The sequence below is a fragment of the Lathamus discolor genome, chromosome 3 (assembly GCF_037157495.1).
Source record: "Lathamus discolor isolate bLatDis1 chromosome 3, bLatDis1.hap1, whole genome shotgun sequence".
NCBI lineage: Eukaryota > Metazoa > Chordata > Aves > Psittaciformes > Psittacidae > Lathamus > Lathamus discolor.
The window spans coordinates 30,154,976-30,170,334 of NC_088886.1; the positions used below are offsets into that span (position 1 = coordinate 30,154,976).

At 42.4% G+C, this 15,359-nt stretch overlaps 1 protein-coding gene and 3 non-coding genes across 4 annotated transcripts; all 4 read left to right on the top strand.

Moving 5' to 3' along the window:
* The first annotated feature begins 7,642 nt into the window (after positions 1 to 7,642).
* EIF4A2 (eukaryotic translation initiation factor 4A2) lies at positions 7,643 to 14,988 on the top strand. The gene is made up of 11 exons (XM_065674460.1): positions 7,643 to 7,748; positions 8,910 to 8,955; positions 9,048 to 9,180; positions 9,435 to 9,574; positions 10,745 to 10,913; positions 11,108 to 11,217; positions 11,345 to 11,488; positions 11,892 to 12,029; positions 12,316 to 12,405; positions 12,645 to 12,724; positions 14,185 to 14,988. The coding sequence occupies exons 1-11, from the start codon at positions 7,720 to 7,722 to the stop codon at positions 14,327 to 14,329; spliced, it is 1,224 nt and encodes a 407-aa protein (XP_065530532.1). The 5' UTR covers positions 7,643 to 7,719; the 3' UTR covers positions 14,330 to 14,988.
* On the top strand, positions 9,286 to 9,355 carry LOC136012439 (small nucleolar RNA SNORD2). Its single transcript, XR_010611737.1, has one exon. It is a non-coding gene; the product is annotated as a small nucleolar RNA SNORD2 (small nucleolar RNA).
* On the top strand, positions 11,536 to 11,714 carry LOC136012436 (small nucleolar RNA SNORA81). The gene has a single exon (XR_010611734.1). It is a non-coding gene; the product is annotated as a small nucleolar RNA SNORA81 (small nucleolar RNA).
* LOC136012484 (small nucleolar RNA SNORA63) lies at positions 12,113 to 12,239 on the top strand. The gene has a single exon (XR_010611785.1). It is a non-coding gene; the product is annotated as a small nucleolar RNA SNORA63 (small nucleolar RNA).
* Positions 14,989 to 15,359: the final 371 nt, after the last annotated feature.

The following is a 15,359-nucleotide window of genomic DNA, read 5'->3' on the forward strand; positions in this document are numbered from 1 at the left end:
TTAACAAACAAAAAAAAACACCCCATACGATTGAACAAGTTGCAACGTTTGTCTTGATGATTTTTTCAAACTTTAACCCAGGTAGAACCTCAGCTTCACACCCAGTACTGGCTGCTTTGTAGGCTGAAGCATAGCACATCATGCAATCAGTCCCAGCCTTAAACAGTTTATAATCTAAGAGTTGCTTCAAAGAGGGGACATTGTAATTTCCATTTTAAAGGCAGGTGAAACAAAGGCACAAAACTGAAACTAGTTGTCGCTAGTTTCATATTAAGCCAGCCTCAGTGACAGAAACAAACCTCAGGGAATCTGAGCTATAGTTATCTGCAGAAATGAATAGTCTCTCTATTTTCCTTCAAAAAGTAAAGCTCAGTAGAAAACTTGTAGTTTGTAGAAATTAAGATTTCCCTTGAGACACTACTTTGTACTACACAGCTCATTTTATTAATGACAAAGTATTTCTCTTTACTGTTAAAATTTACATGTTGTAATGAGCTCTATAAACTGCAAAATACTGTTTCGGAGGTTAAAATGCTCTGCTAGAGAAGGAGGAAGAGTATTTAACACACAAGGCTGGATACGGACAGAGAAAGCTTCTGTTAAAGAACAATTAAGTAATTTTTATGATATCTTACTCTTGCTGTTCAGGGAACAACATATTTTAAATATTCTGACAATAAAGGCCTGTAAGACATTTATGCCAAAGCTTCCTGTGCAATGCTGTATCAGTAGATACAACCTAGGCATTTTGTTGTTTCTAATCTGAAATGGGCCCTCAGAACTCACAGCACTGTATGCATACTCTGAAAAGCACTGAGTGTTTGCTCTGATGTCTAAAAGTGCAATTTGCATGGGGAAGAACAGAGTTGTATGACTTGGTCTCATCAGTCAGGACATAGCGCGTCTATCATGGTAAGCATATCTACACGACACATTACAGACTGTTATTTTTTTACCACAAACTCTGGCCCCGTGAATATACTCCTGGAAAATCAATGAACTGCTTGGCCTTGGTGGTGTTTTCATTTTGGGCTTGGTTCACATGCATTAGGTCCTCCTACTAGTAACATAACATTCAACTTTTTTACCAATGAAGAAAGGTGCTCAAAATAAAATTCAGAGAAAAGGTCTGCCTGTAGTGGCTGTTTCAAAAATTAAACAATTGAAGTCAGCTCAGCAATAAAAAAGCTCAAGCTTTGTCAGTGGATTCTAAATTCTAACCATCAGCATAACTAACTTTACATAGACAATTAACCAGTATGAGAAGGAAACATGTTTTCCTCAAAAGAATGCATAAGCTTATATTTACCTTTCTCTTCGAACTGGAAAAAATGCTCTTTGCAGACTGTTAAACAGCAATATACAACATGTACTATTTCATGGTAGCATGGAAGTCTTCCAATTGACTTAAAAAATGAATGCAACTACAGTGCTCTGCCAGGATGTTATCAGCAGCTGACACCTGCTTAATCTCTCAAGCTTTCTTTACTTTTGTAATGAAGGAAAAAATTCTACCCTGAAAGTACACATGAAACTTCTATCAAAGATTTTTAAGCCTCCTACCATTAACGATCTCCATGTTTTTCAAGCTTTTGACCACACATAACCTCTGAGGCAAATACCCCTGTTTTACAGAGGAGAAAACTGGAGTGCAGTGCAGAAAGAGCTCTCATTCCAATAAAATGCAATGGTGAGTCTCTAATATATGTCATCTGCTCAATTTTAGTGCTACAATTACATGTCTGCAGTCACACTGGGAGTCTGTAACAAAACAGAGAATAGAGCTAAGCTGACTCCATGTCTTGGGCCTGACTACAAGCCTTAAAAACTGCAAGAAAGAATCTAATCACTCAATCAAGGAGAACATTCGAGACATAAAACTACAACTATTGAGTTTTATAGCATGGAGAGGAGTGAATGACTAAAAGAATCACTGAAAGAAAAGTGTATTTCCATTTCAAGTATTTGGTTTGGGATTTTATTGTGCCAATGTTCTTCTTATTACCAGAAGAGTTACTAAAATTACAAGACCACCATAAGTGATCCCATATGATAGTTTTCTTACTTTTATACTTATTTAAGGAATTAACAGTAAGTTAAACATTTATTCTAACAAAGGACAAGGAGGAATGGCTTTAAGCTGAAAGAGAGTAGACTCTTCACTGTGATGGTGGTGAGGCACTGGAACAAGTTGCCCAGAGAATTTGTGGCTGCCTCATCCCTGGCAGTGTCCGAGGCTGGATGGGGCTTTGAGCAATCTGCTCTAGTGAAAGGTGTCCCTGCCCATGGCAGGGGCTTGGAACTAGATGATCTCTTCCAACCTGAAGTAAATTGGAAATGTCACAAGTCCAAAGGCCACAGGATGAAACCATATGTACCTACTATAAAAATAAGTATTTAACTTCCCTTAGTTCTTTAGTTTTTTGAACCCTTGAGACAGGGTTGAGAATACCATGTTCCTCTGAGGCCCCAGAACATTTCTGCCACTTCCTCTCAGCAGCAGGTTGCAAGAACTTTCCCACTGTATAAAAAACAAACCATCTTGCTTAAACTCACAGAAAACTTGATTATTCCAGAATAATAACTTCAGAACTCTGAAGGCACTAAGGTCACAATAACTCTGAATTAAAGCTCCAGGCTCTAAGAGGAGATGAATTAATGGATGAGTAACCATAAATAAGGAATTCTCCCAACTTTGCTGTTTGGTGGTTTTGTTGTGGGGTGGTGTTTTTTTGGTTTTTTTTTTTTTTTTTGTAGTTGTTGGTGGTTTTTTTTAAGCAAGTAAATTAATCTTAAATAGATTAACAAATGAGTATCATCAAGAAAAATAAATCTTACTCAAAATGAGAGAACTTGAGTTGAGAAACGAAATATGTGAAACTTCAGCAGGAACACTCCTTGGAGACTTGTGCTCAAAGCAATTAGGGATCACAAGCCACAAACCACCAAGCATACATTTCAGGCAAGTGAGTCAGCTGGTCAGCAAAAGATCCTATCCACCCTGTATCTTCTGTGCCAGTCTGAATATCTTGAAATACTTAACGTGTGGGATAATTAAATTAACTAAAGCAGCTAAAGTCCCACTGGCTTTCTTTAGTGCTTGGCTCCTAAATCATTTAAGCATTTTTGAAAATGCTCCTTGTTGGTCTAGCGCACAACTGTTCAGTGAGAGAAAACTTCAACTGAGAGAGGAAATTCTGTGTCTGGATGCACTTACAATTCATTCAACAAAGACATCACTGAGATTTTCCAACACAAGTTTGCTTAGTTACAAAGGGTAGCGATATCTATCAGAGCGTAACAAAGTTGTAAAATAGCTTTAGAAAACGATGACAAAACAAGCCTAGTAGCTTAATGTCCTTAAGTCATCATAATGTGGATTTCCAGTTGCACCATGATACTAAGGAATACAAAGCGAGCTTTCTCAGTGCATTGAAAACACTGCATCTTCTAAATTCTTACTATTTTGTTTGTTTAGATTATAATTCCAGTGGAATGACCAAAAAAAAAAATATATATATAAAAACTAAAGGCATAAAATAACATTAATGAAACCCTGTGACTCCATTTAAATAACAAGCACGGGACTCCTGGATTTTTGCTTTCTCTCTCCCCTAGAGATTTTCCAAAATCTTTCCTATCCACTCCTACGTCTGAGAAAGCATACTTTTGTTTAGGATCCTTTGGGAGTGATGAACTGAAAAATACTACTTCTTGCTAACAACACTCTAACAAATCATCTCGATCCTCAAAGTGACCTACTGGGAGTCAACTCTGTTTACAATTACTTTCTTTGCCTTGCTAGTTGTGACAAACAAATAATATACAGTAGGTACTCTAGCATCAGACTTGCAAATGCAGAAGAGAAACTCGGGATCTTCCAGGTTTCTCGTGAAGTACCTGACAGCTTCACAGAAAATTCAAATCATGGTATGAGATTTCTAAAAGGAGATTTCTGAGATCTCCTAATGCAAACCGTGTCATCGCCTTTGCCAGAAAACTGATGAGCAGGGAATGTTCAAATGAGGCTGTGTTTCAGGAGGTGTCAGCTCCTACTGCTTTCTTTAGATACATCACTCTTTACTTCAGTCTGCATGAATAATGACTGGAAACCCAGCTGCTAAACCAGCTAGTCCATCTGCTACCCCCTGTTAATAAATGTATAATTATGTTCACTCTCACTAAAGAGCTCATGAGTCACTAGGGTTGTCTTTTGGGGAGACATCTACTGAAGTATATTACGTGCACATGGAAGTGTGGATCCTATCTTTAGTAGTACAGACATATTAGTATCTTTTTGGTATCTCTTCTGCCTGATGATAGCATGAACGTGGTCCTTGAGGAGCAAGTTTTCAGTTGAGACTGCTCTAGAAAGCTTAATAAGATTTAAAGCCAGGGGGCTTTAAATCCCAGTGTCAACCCAAGATTTTTGTTAGTGACAAAATCTGACCTTTTGATACCTCCCACTGTGATGCTTCATATTCAGAACAGAAACACAGCTTGGCTACTGCCAGTCTAAAAATACACAAATTAGACACAAGCTCACCAATGAAATGGCTTTTTGCCCTACTATAGCTTAAAAGCTATCTCTCAAACACTGTATTCAGGTACACAGTGTTTTAAAGAGAACAAAATGTCAAAACTTTTTCCTGTAGCACAGTTAGGGTCACCGTTAGGACAACAATCTTGTACTTCTGCTACTTTGTTTCACAAAAATAAAAGAGGACTGATACAGTGTTTCCAATCCTTTGCTTATAGGAACATAATGAAACAAAATTTCTTTCCTCTTTTCATTTTGTGAAACAGGCAATGATTTTCACCGGAGGAACCACCGGATGCATTTCCTCTTTTCCCTTGATGTGGAACATCCATATGAAACACATGATTTGTTTCTTAAAACATAATTTCATAGTTCCAGTCATACAAAACACAAGGCAACTAGAGAGCATCTGACAAGAGGCCACCTGGCTGGGGACTGTCTGATTCCATAGCAGTGGATTAAAATAATGAACATGGCCAACTAATCAGGTTTGTCAAACTCTGCCATGACCATGTGGCAGGAGATATCAATATGGTCACAGTCTTTTCTTTATATATTATCACCAGGTAAATCACAGATGACCAAAATCCTCAGACATGGAAGTTTCAAGCTCCTCAAGGAGGAGTAGCCAGGGGTCAGGAGCTCTGCAGGGCACATAGCGCTGTTTGCCTTTATAGTTGCCTAATGTCTGCATAAAGAAATCTTGGCATCTGCCTGAGAAGCTCCTTGTTACCATAAAAATCCATTAAAAAATTGTCCCTTGATTGAAGCTAATGGCGAAAAAAAAATAATTCTAAGGGGTTTTGAGGAGGTTGAAGAGTTTTGTTCTGTTTTTGTTTGTTTTTGCTTTGTTGTGGGCTTTTTTTTTGTTGTGTATTTTTTGTTTTTTTTTTTTTTTTTAAGGGATGAAGTTTGGTTAAGTAAAACAAGACTTGGAGCAAATTAGAGCAATGGGAGCAGTTTCTCCTATAATTACCCTTAAAGAAAGCTAGGAAAGCCTTGTTAGTTAAAAACTTCTGTCAAAACCAAACCTTCAAAGTGATTTGGATACACAGGTATCAGAAATAACATAATTTATTTGCAAGAAAAGATAAACTAGATGCTTGTTTCTGAGATGACAAATGCTTTAAAAAAAGTTATTTAAAATCTGTGGAAAATGATGGCTTGCCTTCCTGAAATTCCCATGGTAAGAAATCCTTTCCACTCAGGTTTGCAAATATACTAAGACCCAATAATAAGAAGAATATAATTCCACAGCTTTCTTAATAAACGCTCAAGACCCTTAATTAAAACAAATATTCAGTAATATTATTTCTTCTCTCTTTAGACCCAAAGTATTTTTTAATGGGAAATCTAAGTGTGCCAGCTTAAAAAAACCCCCACAAACGTGTTCATGAACAAACCTGCATTCATGTCCTTTCTTCAAACCATCCTGTTTTCTTTTACAACCAGAGGTTTAATGGTCCGCACAAACTGCTATCATTCATTTGAAATGGCCTCTGGTTATTGTTGCTTGACTGTCTAAATTGCAAATACAAGAAGCATCTTCAATATTTTCTACCCAGCAAAGGGTGGACAAAACCTGAGAGGATTAGGATGGGTTGACAGAGAAGCTGCATTTACATCATTATCTGGGATATTGATAAGTGTTGCACTATTGCTACAGATCATATTGCCCCAGCAGATGCTACCATAGGAAGAGCTGAGGTACATTAAGTCTTTCAGAGATACCCTTTATGGATATTCTAGATGGTTCCAGACAATTTACAATATTCTAGACAAGGAAAGGGCTGAGTTTTTCAAGCACTGCCTCCATATCTCCATACATAATCACTATGGAAACAAGTCTGAGACGTGACACCCATGAACCTCTTACAGCTATCACAAATTATTGCTTCCAATTTATATTATTTGTCTACACAAGAAATATTGATGAACAGATTATTGTAAAACCCGAGAAGAGCATTAAAAAGATCAATGTTTTTTCTACAGCAGCATGAAAGCAACGGGCACGATCACTGATCATTTAATTTTCCTTACTGCTTTATTCTGGACAGCACTAACCTTTGCGTTAGCCCCGACAGGCTTTTTCGCGGACATGGCTGCACATGAACTGCTGTATATCACAGCACCGCGTTCTCAGCAGCGCCCTGAGGACCACCCCGCCTGTCTCCTCCAAATACTCTCCAAATACGCCTTCACTCCCTATAGAAGGCATCCCGCCTTAACACGCCGCTGACAGTAGGGAACGCTTCAGCCCGCTGCAGCCTCAGCCGCAGTCGGGCGGAGCGCTGGCCTTGCCGGCCTCTTCACCGCGGGGCCGGTTTGCATCCATGTCCGCGCAGGGCCGAGCGTGGAGCCCTCAGGCGCCACCATGTTTCGCCCTCACCTCCCTGATCCGCGGCCCCCTCGCTAACTAGCCCAGACTCAGCCGCTTCCTGCCCCTCACCAGAAAGCGAGGGAGAATTCGGGTTGTTTTGCCCGGCAGGGAGGAAGCAGCCATTTCGGGGGGGGGGGAGGGGAAGGGCGAACTCCGCGGCCCGGGCGCCGGGCCTGGCCTCCCCTTGTTCGCCTCTGCCATCCCCCGACTCCAGGCAGCGGGGCTTTAAAAATAACCGACATAGCGGGGGACCGCAGGCATGGCGGAGCCGCTCCATCCGCACCAACGGCTTCCCCAGTGCCCACTCCGCCACTCTTTGGCCCGGCTGCCCGCCTCGCCAGGCCCGGGCCTCCCGCGCCCCCTCCTCTCCCATTCGCGCCCACGCCGCACTCCCCCTCCCCCGTGCTGCAGCAGGGGCCGGAGCGGTAAACCCCGTGCGCAGGAACGAGCGCGGGGGGGCAGGGGGGCAGAGCGGGAGGAAGGAGCGGGGTACTGTCACGCAGTCAGTGGTGCAATATCCTTCCGAGCTCTGAGGAAAAAAAAGTAGGTCTATGTTTCTCCGACTTCTTGGCCTCGAGCGGCTCAGGAACCCCTTCAGGGTACCTCAAACAGCGTAGTGAGCAGTATCTCATGGGAAGGGGGCTCAACTGCGGGGGATTACTGTATTTTTCCCTGTGGCGTGAGGTGTATATCCATGCGCAGAGCAGAAGAAAACGAGTCCGGCAGCACGGCGGGTATATAAAGCCGGCGCCGCGGAGGGCTTTCCTTTTCAGTTGTGGACAGAGCTGGTGATCGGAACATGTCAGGCGGCTCCGCGGATTATAGCAGGTATGGCGCCGCGTGCGAAGGCCTTGGGCCCCTTCCTCGTGAAGGGGCTCGGTGGGTTTAGCGGAGGCGGCCCTGGAGAGAAAGAAGAGAGAGTATATTCCGGGGGGTGGGGTGGTGGTGCCTGCGCGTTCGAGGTGAGAGCTCTGAGGGCGGCTCCGGGCTGCGGTTATACAGCTCTGGTGCCTCAGACCCTCCAGCTTCTAGACGTTTCGGTCGCATTTCTCTCCTTACTCGCCTTTCGGCGAGGGTTTAAGTTCCTTTTTTGGGGGGTCGTTTTTTCGTTGTTGATTTTTCTTAACAATTCTCACACTTGGAAAAAAAAGAAAAAGGCTATTTTTAATTTATTCGCATATACTGAGCTACGTGGTAACTAAAATGTTTGAGCTCCTTGATGAGGAATTTAGTTCTTAAACCCGTCTCCCCTCCTGCCCTCCGCCGTTGGTTCGCCCCTTGTTTGCGGCCCCGGTTGAGGGCGAGACCATTTTCTCGGGGAGGGGGGAGGGCGCGGCACCCTGGGCGGCCGACCGGCGCCTTCCTCCGCCTGCGCGCTGTGTCCAATTTGCGCAATCCCAGGGGTGGAGCTCTCGCGAGAGTTGGATAGGGCGGGGCGGGGGGAGCCGCAGCGGAGCCGGGAGCCCGCCCCCCTTCTCCCGCCACCCCCCTTTCTTCACGGCAGGCGCTGCGGCTGAGCTGGCTTAAGAGTGCGCAGCGGCAGCCATTGCCCCGCTCCGTGCCCACAGCTGCGGGCCTATCGTGCACGGCCCTGCTCTACAAGGATGCCTTCTTGAAGGGGGAGCTGTACGCTGGGGTGTGCGGTTGTTGCTTTGCCCGCTAGGTGTTTGGGTTATTTTTTTTTAAACTCAAAGTCTGTTAGCCTGGGGTTGAGCCATATTTTTCTGGTAGGTTTTTCTTAAGTCTGAATTTTTGCCGTGAGCCCCGTTGTGGCAAGAAGGCTCCTGTCACGTTGAGAGCTGAGGACTTGGGCTAGTGGCACTTTATCCAGTGGGGAGAGGGTAGGAGTTCAGCCACTGGCAAAATACCAGAGCACCTGCTATAATGGTCTGTCACGGGTTTCAGATATGGCTTTTGGCAGCCAAGATGTCGACTTGCTTCTGCGTGTTACTTGCTGCTGTATTAACAGCTTGTTCTGTTTGGTGACAGAGACCATGGCGGCCCAGAGGGAATGGACCCCGATGGTGTCATTGAGGTAAGCACATGAGAACTGACTTTGAGAATTTATGATCACTGACAGAGATCAGTGTTGGATTTAGTATTTTGTATTTTTTCCCTTTATTACAGAGCAATTGGAATGAGATTGTTGACAATTTTGATGATATGAATTTAAAAGAATCCCTTCTGAGGGGCATTTATGCTTATGGTTTTGAGAAGCCATCAGCTATTCAGCAGAGAGCTATTATTCCATGCATCAAAGGTATGTGGATGATTCATTTATTATCAGTATTCTATAATTGGGAAAATGTAAAATATATGCATGGGTGAATTACGGTGCAATACCTGTTTTTAATCCTTACTAAAAAAGTGACATGATGGTACACCATCTTTCGGGACTGACCTGAAATGGAGAGAACTCTTAATACTGATCACTTACTTCAAAGGGGATAAAATAAACTGGAAAACATGAATGACCTGTGTGGGAGCAGTAAATGTCTATCTTACTTTTTTTAGGGTATGATGTGATTGCTCAAGCTCAGTCAGGTACTGGCAAGACAGCCACATTTGCTATTTCCATCCTGCAGCAGTTGGAGATTGATCTCAAGGAGACCCAAGCACTAGTATTGGCCCCTACCAGAGAACTGGCTCAACAGGTATTGATAGTGTAGCTAAAATAAAAAACTGCTTGTGTGTTGCATAGGTTTCAGGTTTCACAACTGTGAGACAAATGGACTACTTAAGGGGCCGTAGATAAAATATCCATTCAGAACCCTTTCTGTGTTGAGTCGTGGGGGATATAAACTGGCCTCTGTCCCACAAGTTCTCTGCTCAAAAAACGAGTTGGTGCATGTGGAGGGTGTGCTGGGGCAGGGATGCAGGAGCCAGCTGCAGTGCTGTGTATACTTCTGAGGGGGCACCTTCAGCAGAAAAACAAAATACAAACCCCTTTATTACAGTGTTCTGAGTGGAAGCATACTTTTTTGAAGTTACTTGAATTTGTGTGCAGTTGTGCAACATGAAAGCTGTGGTGTGCATATGGTCACTTCTGTAGTTTTGTGATGTTTTCCTGATGGTGTTATTGCATGTCTGCTTCACCTTCAAGGCTAGATACTCTGTTTCACTAAGTGGGAATGTTTAACAAAGCTTACAGGATATTTAAATTTCAGGATTAGTACATACCAGTAATGTGGGGTCTTAAGATGAAACACTGAACAGAGCTCAAATAGAATAGAAAGTAGATTATATAAAACTTCCTATTCTCATCAACTAGAATATACTGAGATGCCAGTGCTGTTGCGAAGATTCTTGAAGGTGAAGCTAAACACAATAAGACAGGAAAGATAGGCAGATCTGTGGAACAAGAGCCTGTGATCAGAATGTTCAGCCTTAGTTCTACTCTGAAGACAGGTGAGGTTAGACATGCTTGAAGCCTGGCATATAGCAATGCACTTACACGTTCTTTTCATGATCTTTCTGTAAGTGTTTAATATGCAGACCTTAACAGTTGGAAAGTTGAAACAGTTGAAAAGCAGAGTTCCTGCTTTTTAACTACTGCCAATGGATGCATTCTAGTCACTTCTTCAGCTAGTGCAACTAGTGAGGACAAAAATGTAAGTACAACTCTGACTTCAGCTTTCTAGTAAACAACTTCAGTAATAAGTAGTGTGGGTGAAACCATTATTAACAGCTCCCTGTTCTGACCATAAGAGATGCATTGTCCTTGTTTGCTCTCTTGGCTTCCAAAGTCTGTAAGCACCAACGGTAACAGGGCTTAGTCTTCAATGTACTAGGAGCTGCTACTAACAGAAGGGCTTTATTTTTAGATTCAAAAGGTAATTCTGGCTCTTGGTGACTACATGGGAGCAACATGCCATGCTTGTATTGGTGGTACAAATGTCCGCAATGAAATGCAAAAGCTTCAGGCTGAGGCTCCGCACATTGTGGTCGGGACTCCAGGGCGTGTGTTTGATATGTTAAACAGACGCTACCTTTGTAAGTATGAATTTAATTTTGCACTTGATAATAAATTTCAGTATAAATTTCACACCAAGTAGGAGCTTAAGTAATATATTTGTTGTCATTATAGAGTTGTACTGGAAAGCTTAGTGCTAAAGGAGAGTGGTGTTAATAAAAATAGTGGTTTTTTTTTTGAAACTTAAAAGAGATACTCTTGTTTTCTTTAATAGCACCTAAATGGATCAAAATGTTTGTTCTGGATGAAGCTGATGAAATGCTGAGCCGTGGATTTAAGGATCAGATTTATGAGATCTTCCAAAAATTAAGCACAAACATCCAGGTAAAAAAACACCTATGTGGTTAAATTGATAGATGCAAATTTAGTCAAAGTGTACATGAAAATTGCAGAATTGTCTTAAATCAAAACTGATGTCCCTAAGTATGCACCTAACACTAATACATTTTAGGTTGTGTTGCTGTCGGCTACAATGCCAATGGATGTGTTGGAAGTGACCAAAAAGTTCATGAGAGATCCCATACGTATTTTGGTGAAGAAGGAAGAGCTGACTCTGGAGGGTATCAAGCAATTCTACATTAATGTTGAAAGAGAGGTTGGTATCAGTTGTACTTGATCTGCCTGGAAGAGTTAAGTTCTCTCGCCTTCTTGTTATAGCACTGTGCTAAAATTACAGAAACCAAGGGTGAACTTTGGTTTCTGTAGTAATGCTAGCAGAGTACATGCAAGAAGAAGAAGAACTGCACTGGATCAAAAAAGACTAGGGTGGACCTCTTTCTTAATGTCCGCTGTCCTGTGTCTTAAGACTTGGTGCAACAGTTGATGCAGAAGCTTTGATTAGTGTGGTGTTCCAACTTCACAGGTTTTATGGGATGTAAGTGCACTAGGGCATGGATAATTGGTTATTGCTTTTGATTTTTAGCCTTTGTTTGGGATTCTTGTTATGCCTGAACTGTCAATGGCACAATACAGGTCCTGACCCTCTCTGTTCTGTTCAGGAGTGGAAGCTCGATACTCTCTGTGATTTGTATGAGACGTTGACCATTACACAGGCTGTTATTTTCCTGAATACAAGGAGAAAAGTAGACTGGCTTACTGAGAAAATGCATGCCCGGGACTTCACCGTCTCAGCTCTGGTGAGGATTGATGTTTCCACGTAACTTCTGAGATGTTGCGCGTGTACTGAAAACCAAATCATAATGAGCTGTATGCGAGTGAAAAGCAGGAAAGTTATGATATAGCTGTGCAGTGCTGTATTATCGTTCCCCCTGCTTAAAGAAAAATGTTTCCTTCTATCCCTGCCTGCTTTGTTCCCACGGCAGGTGGGGACGCTGGGTTTCACACATCACTTTGGTTTTTGAGGGCTTTCCCAATCTGGAGTATTGGAACTGTAGTATTTACAGGTTTTTTTTAATTCTGCAGCATGGTGACATGGACCAGAAGGAGCGGGATGTTATCATGAGAGAGTTCAGATCAGGATCCAGCCGTGTCCTGATCACCACTGACTTGCTGGTGAGCATTCTCTTCCCACTCAAGATGTTGTTTTTAAAGCTGGTGCCAAAAGCTTCATAATTTGGTGAAGGTTCTTGTAGCCTGAACTACTTGGAGCTTCTTGGAAGAGTGAAGACTACGCTCCACTATGGGCTACACAGTTGTAGTTCATCACTAACCATGTGGCCGACAAAAGCATGGGATAAGTAACTTCACATATAGCCTGTGATTTGAGTGACTGACTCTGTATTGCTTTTCAGGCTCGTGGCATTGATGTGCAGCAAGTGTCATTGGTTATAAACTATGACCTGCCAACCAATCGTGAAAACTACATTCACAGGTTAGTTGGCTCTGTCCTCTATTTGGTGTGCAATGCTGAGTGTCATGTCCTCTGCAGAATTGGCACCAAACCTCACCTGTTCCGTCTTTAGTCATTGCCAGTAATGGGGAGTCATGCATCCATTTGTACAGTAGCTGCTAAAAAGCTAGCACGATATAACACCAGTGGTGCTTCAGCTTTAAAAAGCCCTGACTTGCACAGCTCTGATTCTGAACAGAGGAAGGAGTGGGACTTCTGGACAATAAAGCAAACCAGTGGGAAAACTTAGATAAGCGATGGATTCAGTGATAGCTGAGATCTGAGGAAATTGCCAGTTACTGAACTACCTTTGTCACATGGGTCATGGAGTAGGATTACAATGCCCATTTACTGACATAGCATCTTGACAGCAGTGTAGCTCCATGCGTATAGGTCCTAGCTAATCCTCAGTTGCTGCTCAGTGACCAAACCTTAATACTGTTAGCAAACTAGCAGTTAAAGAACTGCCTCCATTTTTGGAGGCCCAGCTGTGTTCAGGCTCCTAGAACCTTCTGTGCTCTTAGTGGTTCCTCTTAGATTCTTTCCTCTGTGGTGTGTGTCTTCTAATAGCAATCTGAGTTTTGTTGGCCTAAGTTTAGTTAACTGCTTATAGTGACTGTCCCTAAGTTAACTGTACTTTGTTACTTGATATAAAAAAAAAAATACAGGAGTTGCTAGCAGCAGTTGATGACACAAGATGGTGCTCAAATGGCGTTGACGTCATTTAGGACGTGGATTCGTTATTGTCACAGTTTGAACAAAGAGCGAGTTGGTGTGGTTTTTGTTTTTTTGTTTTTTTTTTTTTCATGATTACTCACTGACCTTTGTGAGCCAGTTTCGTGTATTTAGCTCTTGGACAAGGTGCTTTATTGTGCAGTCTGCAGGAAGGTAGAATTGATGGTGTAACTGAACTGTGTGCACTCATGTAAGGGACCAATTTGGGCTTAAATAATGTTGAGCTTGGATTTCCGTTAAACAAAAAGCACAAACCCTTAAGTTTTCCCACTGCAGATAGTTGCATTTAATTAAAATTCTGAAGTTGAGTGTCCTGTCCTTGTTAGTGGCTGTAATTGAATAAACCTGGGAACAGTCTGGTTTGTGAACAAGAGCTTCTCTGGATGCAGGTATGGGTACAGATGTATTGGCTGAAGATGGGGGAGAGGTGCAGTCAGGACTTGATCCCACAATACCAACCATTAAATTCTTAATTTGCAGGCAGATGAGTAACCTTGTCTGCTCTGCTGCTCTCCTTAGGATGGACACTCTTTGTACTGCTGGTTTTTTTGTGACCAGATAGGACTTTGGTAGCAGCCGGTCCTGTAAATACAGTATAACATGGCCAGTGGCAGATACCAGAGCAGTAGCAGTTAATGATGAGTGGATCTTGCAGCCATTTGCAGTGGATAAGTTAACATCTGTGTAAATGCATTGTTTTTGTGCAGAATTGGTCGTGGTGGTCGTTTTGGCAGAAAAGGTGTGGCTATAAATTTTGTCACTGAAGAGGACAAGAGGATCCTGCGAGACATTGAGACTTTCTACAATACTACAGTGGAGGAGATGCCGATGAATGTGGCTGATCTCATTTAATCCCTGGGATGAGGTGGTTTGATACAGTGCTCGCTGTTGCTGAATAGGCGATTCACAACGTGCATTGTGCTTCTTTCTTTGGGGATATATTGAATCTTGTCTCAATGCTCATTACGGATCAGAAATACAGAATTTTGATAAGAGAAGCGACTTCTTGTCGTGAGCTCTTGTGGGGAAAGCCATTGGCTTTATCCACTTTAGGGTTAGACTGTTGGGGTTGGGTGGAAAGTCATGGGGTCTGTAAATTTTTTCTTTATTAGAAATTTATTTCCTAGTTCCATAGAAGTGGTTGTATTAGATGTTCTTTATCATTTAATAATTTACTTATGGACTAAAAGATACAAGTGCTGTATAAAGTCAGCCAATTATGTTAAACTAGCCTACCTTCCTTTATTATATGTGCTTACACTTCAGATCGAATTGGAAAGGCCTTTCAAAATCTAAACTTTTATAAGAGCATTAAAATGCATTTTTGTTTCATATGTATTTATTCAATAAAGTATTTAATTAGTGGTAAGTGTGATTTGGACCCTGTTGCTAAGCCCCAGCAAGCAAGCAATCATACTATTGTCTTAGTTAGGGTTAAACCCAGTAAAATTTGCCATATTGCACATGTCTTAATGAAGTTTGAATGTTCAATAAAATAACTTCTATATTCACTTAAATCGTAAATACTTGGTTCTCGGGGGGGGCTCCTCTCACCGGGGAGGTGCTATGGCTGTGTCTGACCAGACTCAGTCTGGCATGGAAGGCAGAAGTGCCAGCTGCTGGGGTTGAGCAGGCCTGGCTCTACACAGGTCCTCTTGTCAAGGACTTCAGAGGCTGTTTCTACAGTAGAAGATGGAGATCTTGAAGTGCTAGAGACTGTTTCTGTGTGACACAGTGTTACGGACACCTGTCCCATCTCCCTAAGCTGAGACACCCATCACACTAGGAAATGGCTGTCCTAGTACTCTACAAAAGTCTAGTGCTTGCATCACTGGTGTGCACTGCCAGGCCCTGGCACTCTGCTACCAAGGAAACCCAACAG

What these genes read in the sequence shown, in the direction of transcription:
- EIF4A2 (XM_065674460.1), top strand. Translation starts at nt 7,720, where the DNA reads ATGTCAGGCGGCTCCGCGGATTATAGCAG. An exon ending in GTTAAACAGACGCTACCTTT is followed by an intron (nt 10,914 to 11,107) that starts GTAAGTATGAAT and finishes TTTCTTTAATAG; the next exon opens with CACCTAAATGGATCAAAATG. An exon ending in ACTTCACCGTCTCAGCTCTG is followed by an intron (nt 12,030 to 12,315) that starts GTGAGGATTGAT and finishes TTAATTCTGCAG; the next exon opens with CATGGTGACATGGACCAGAA.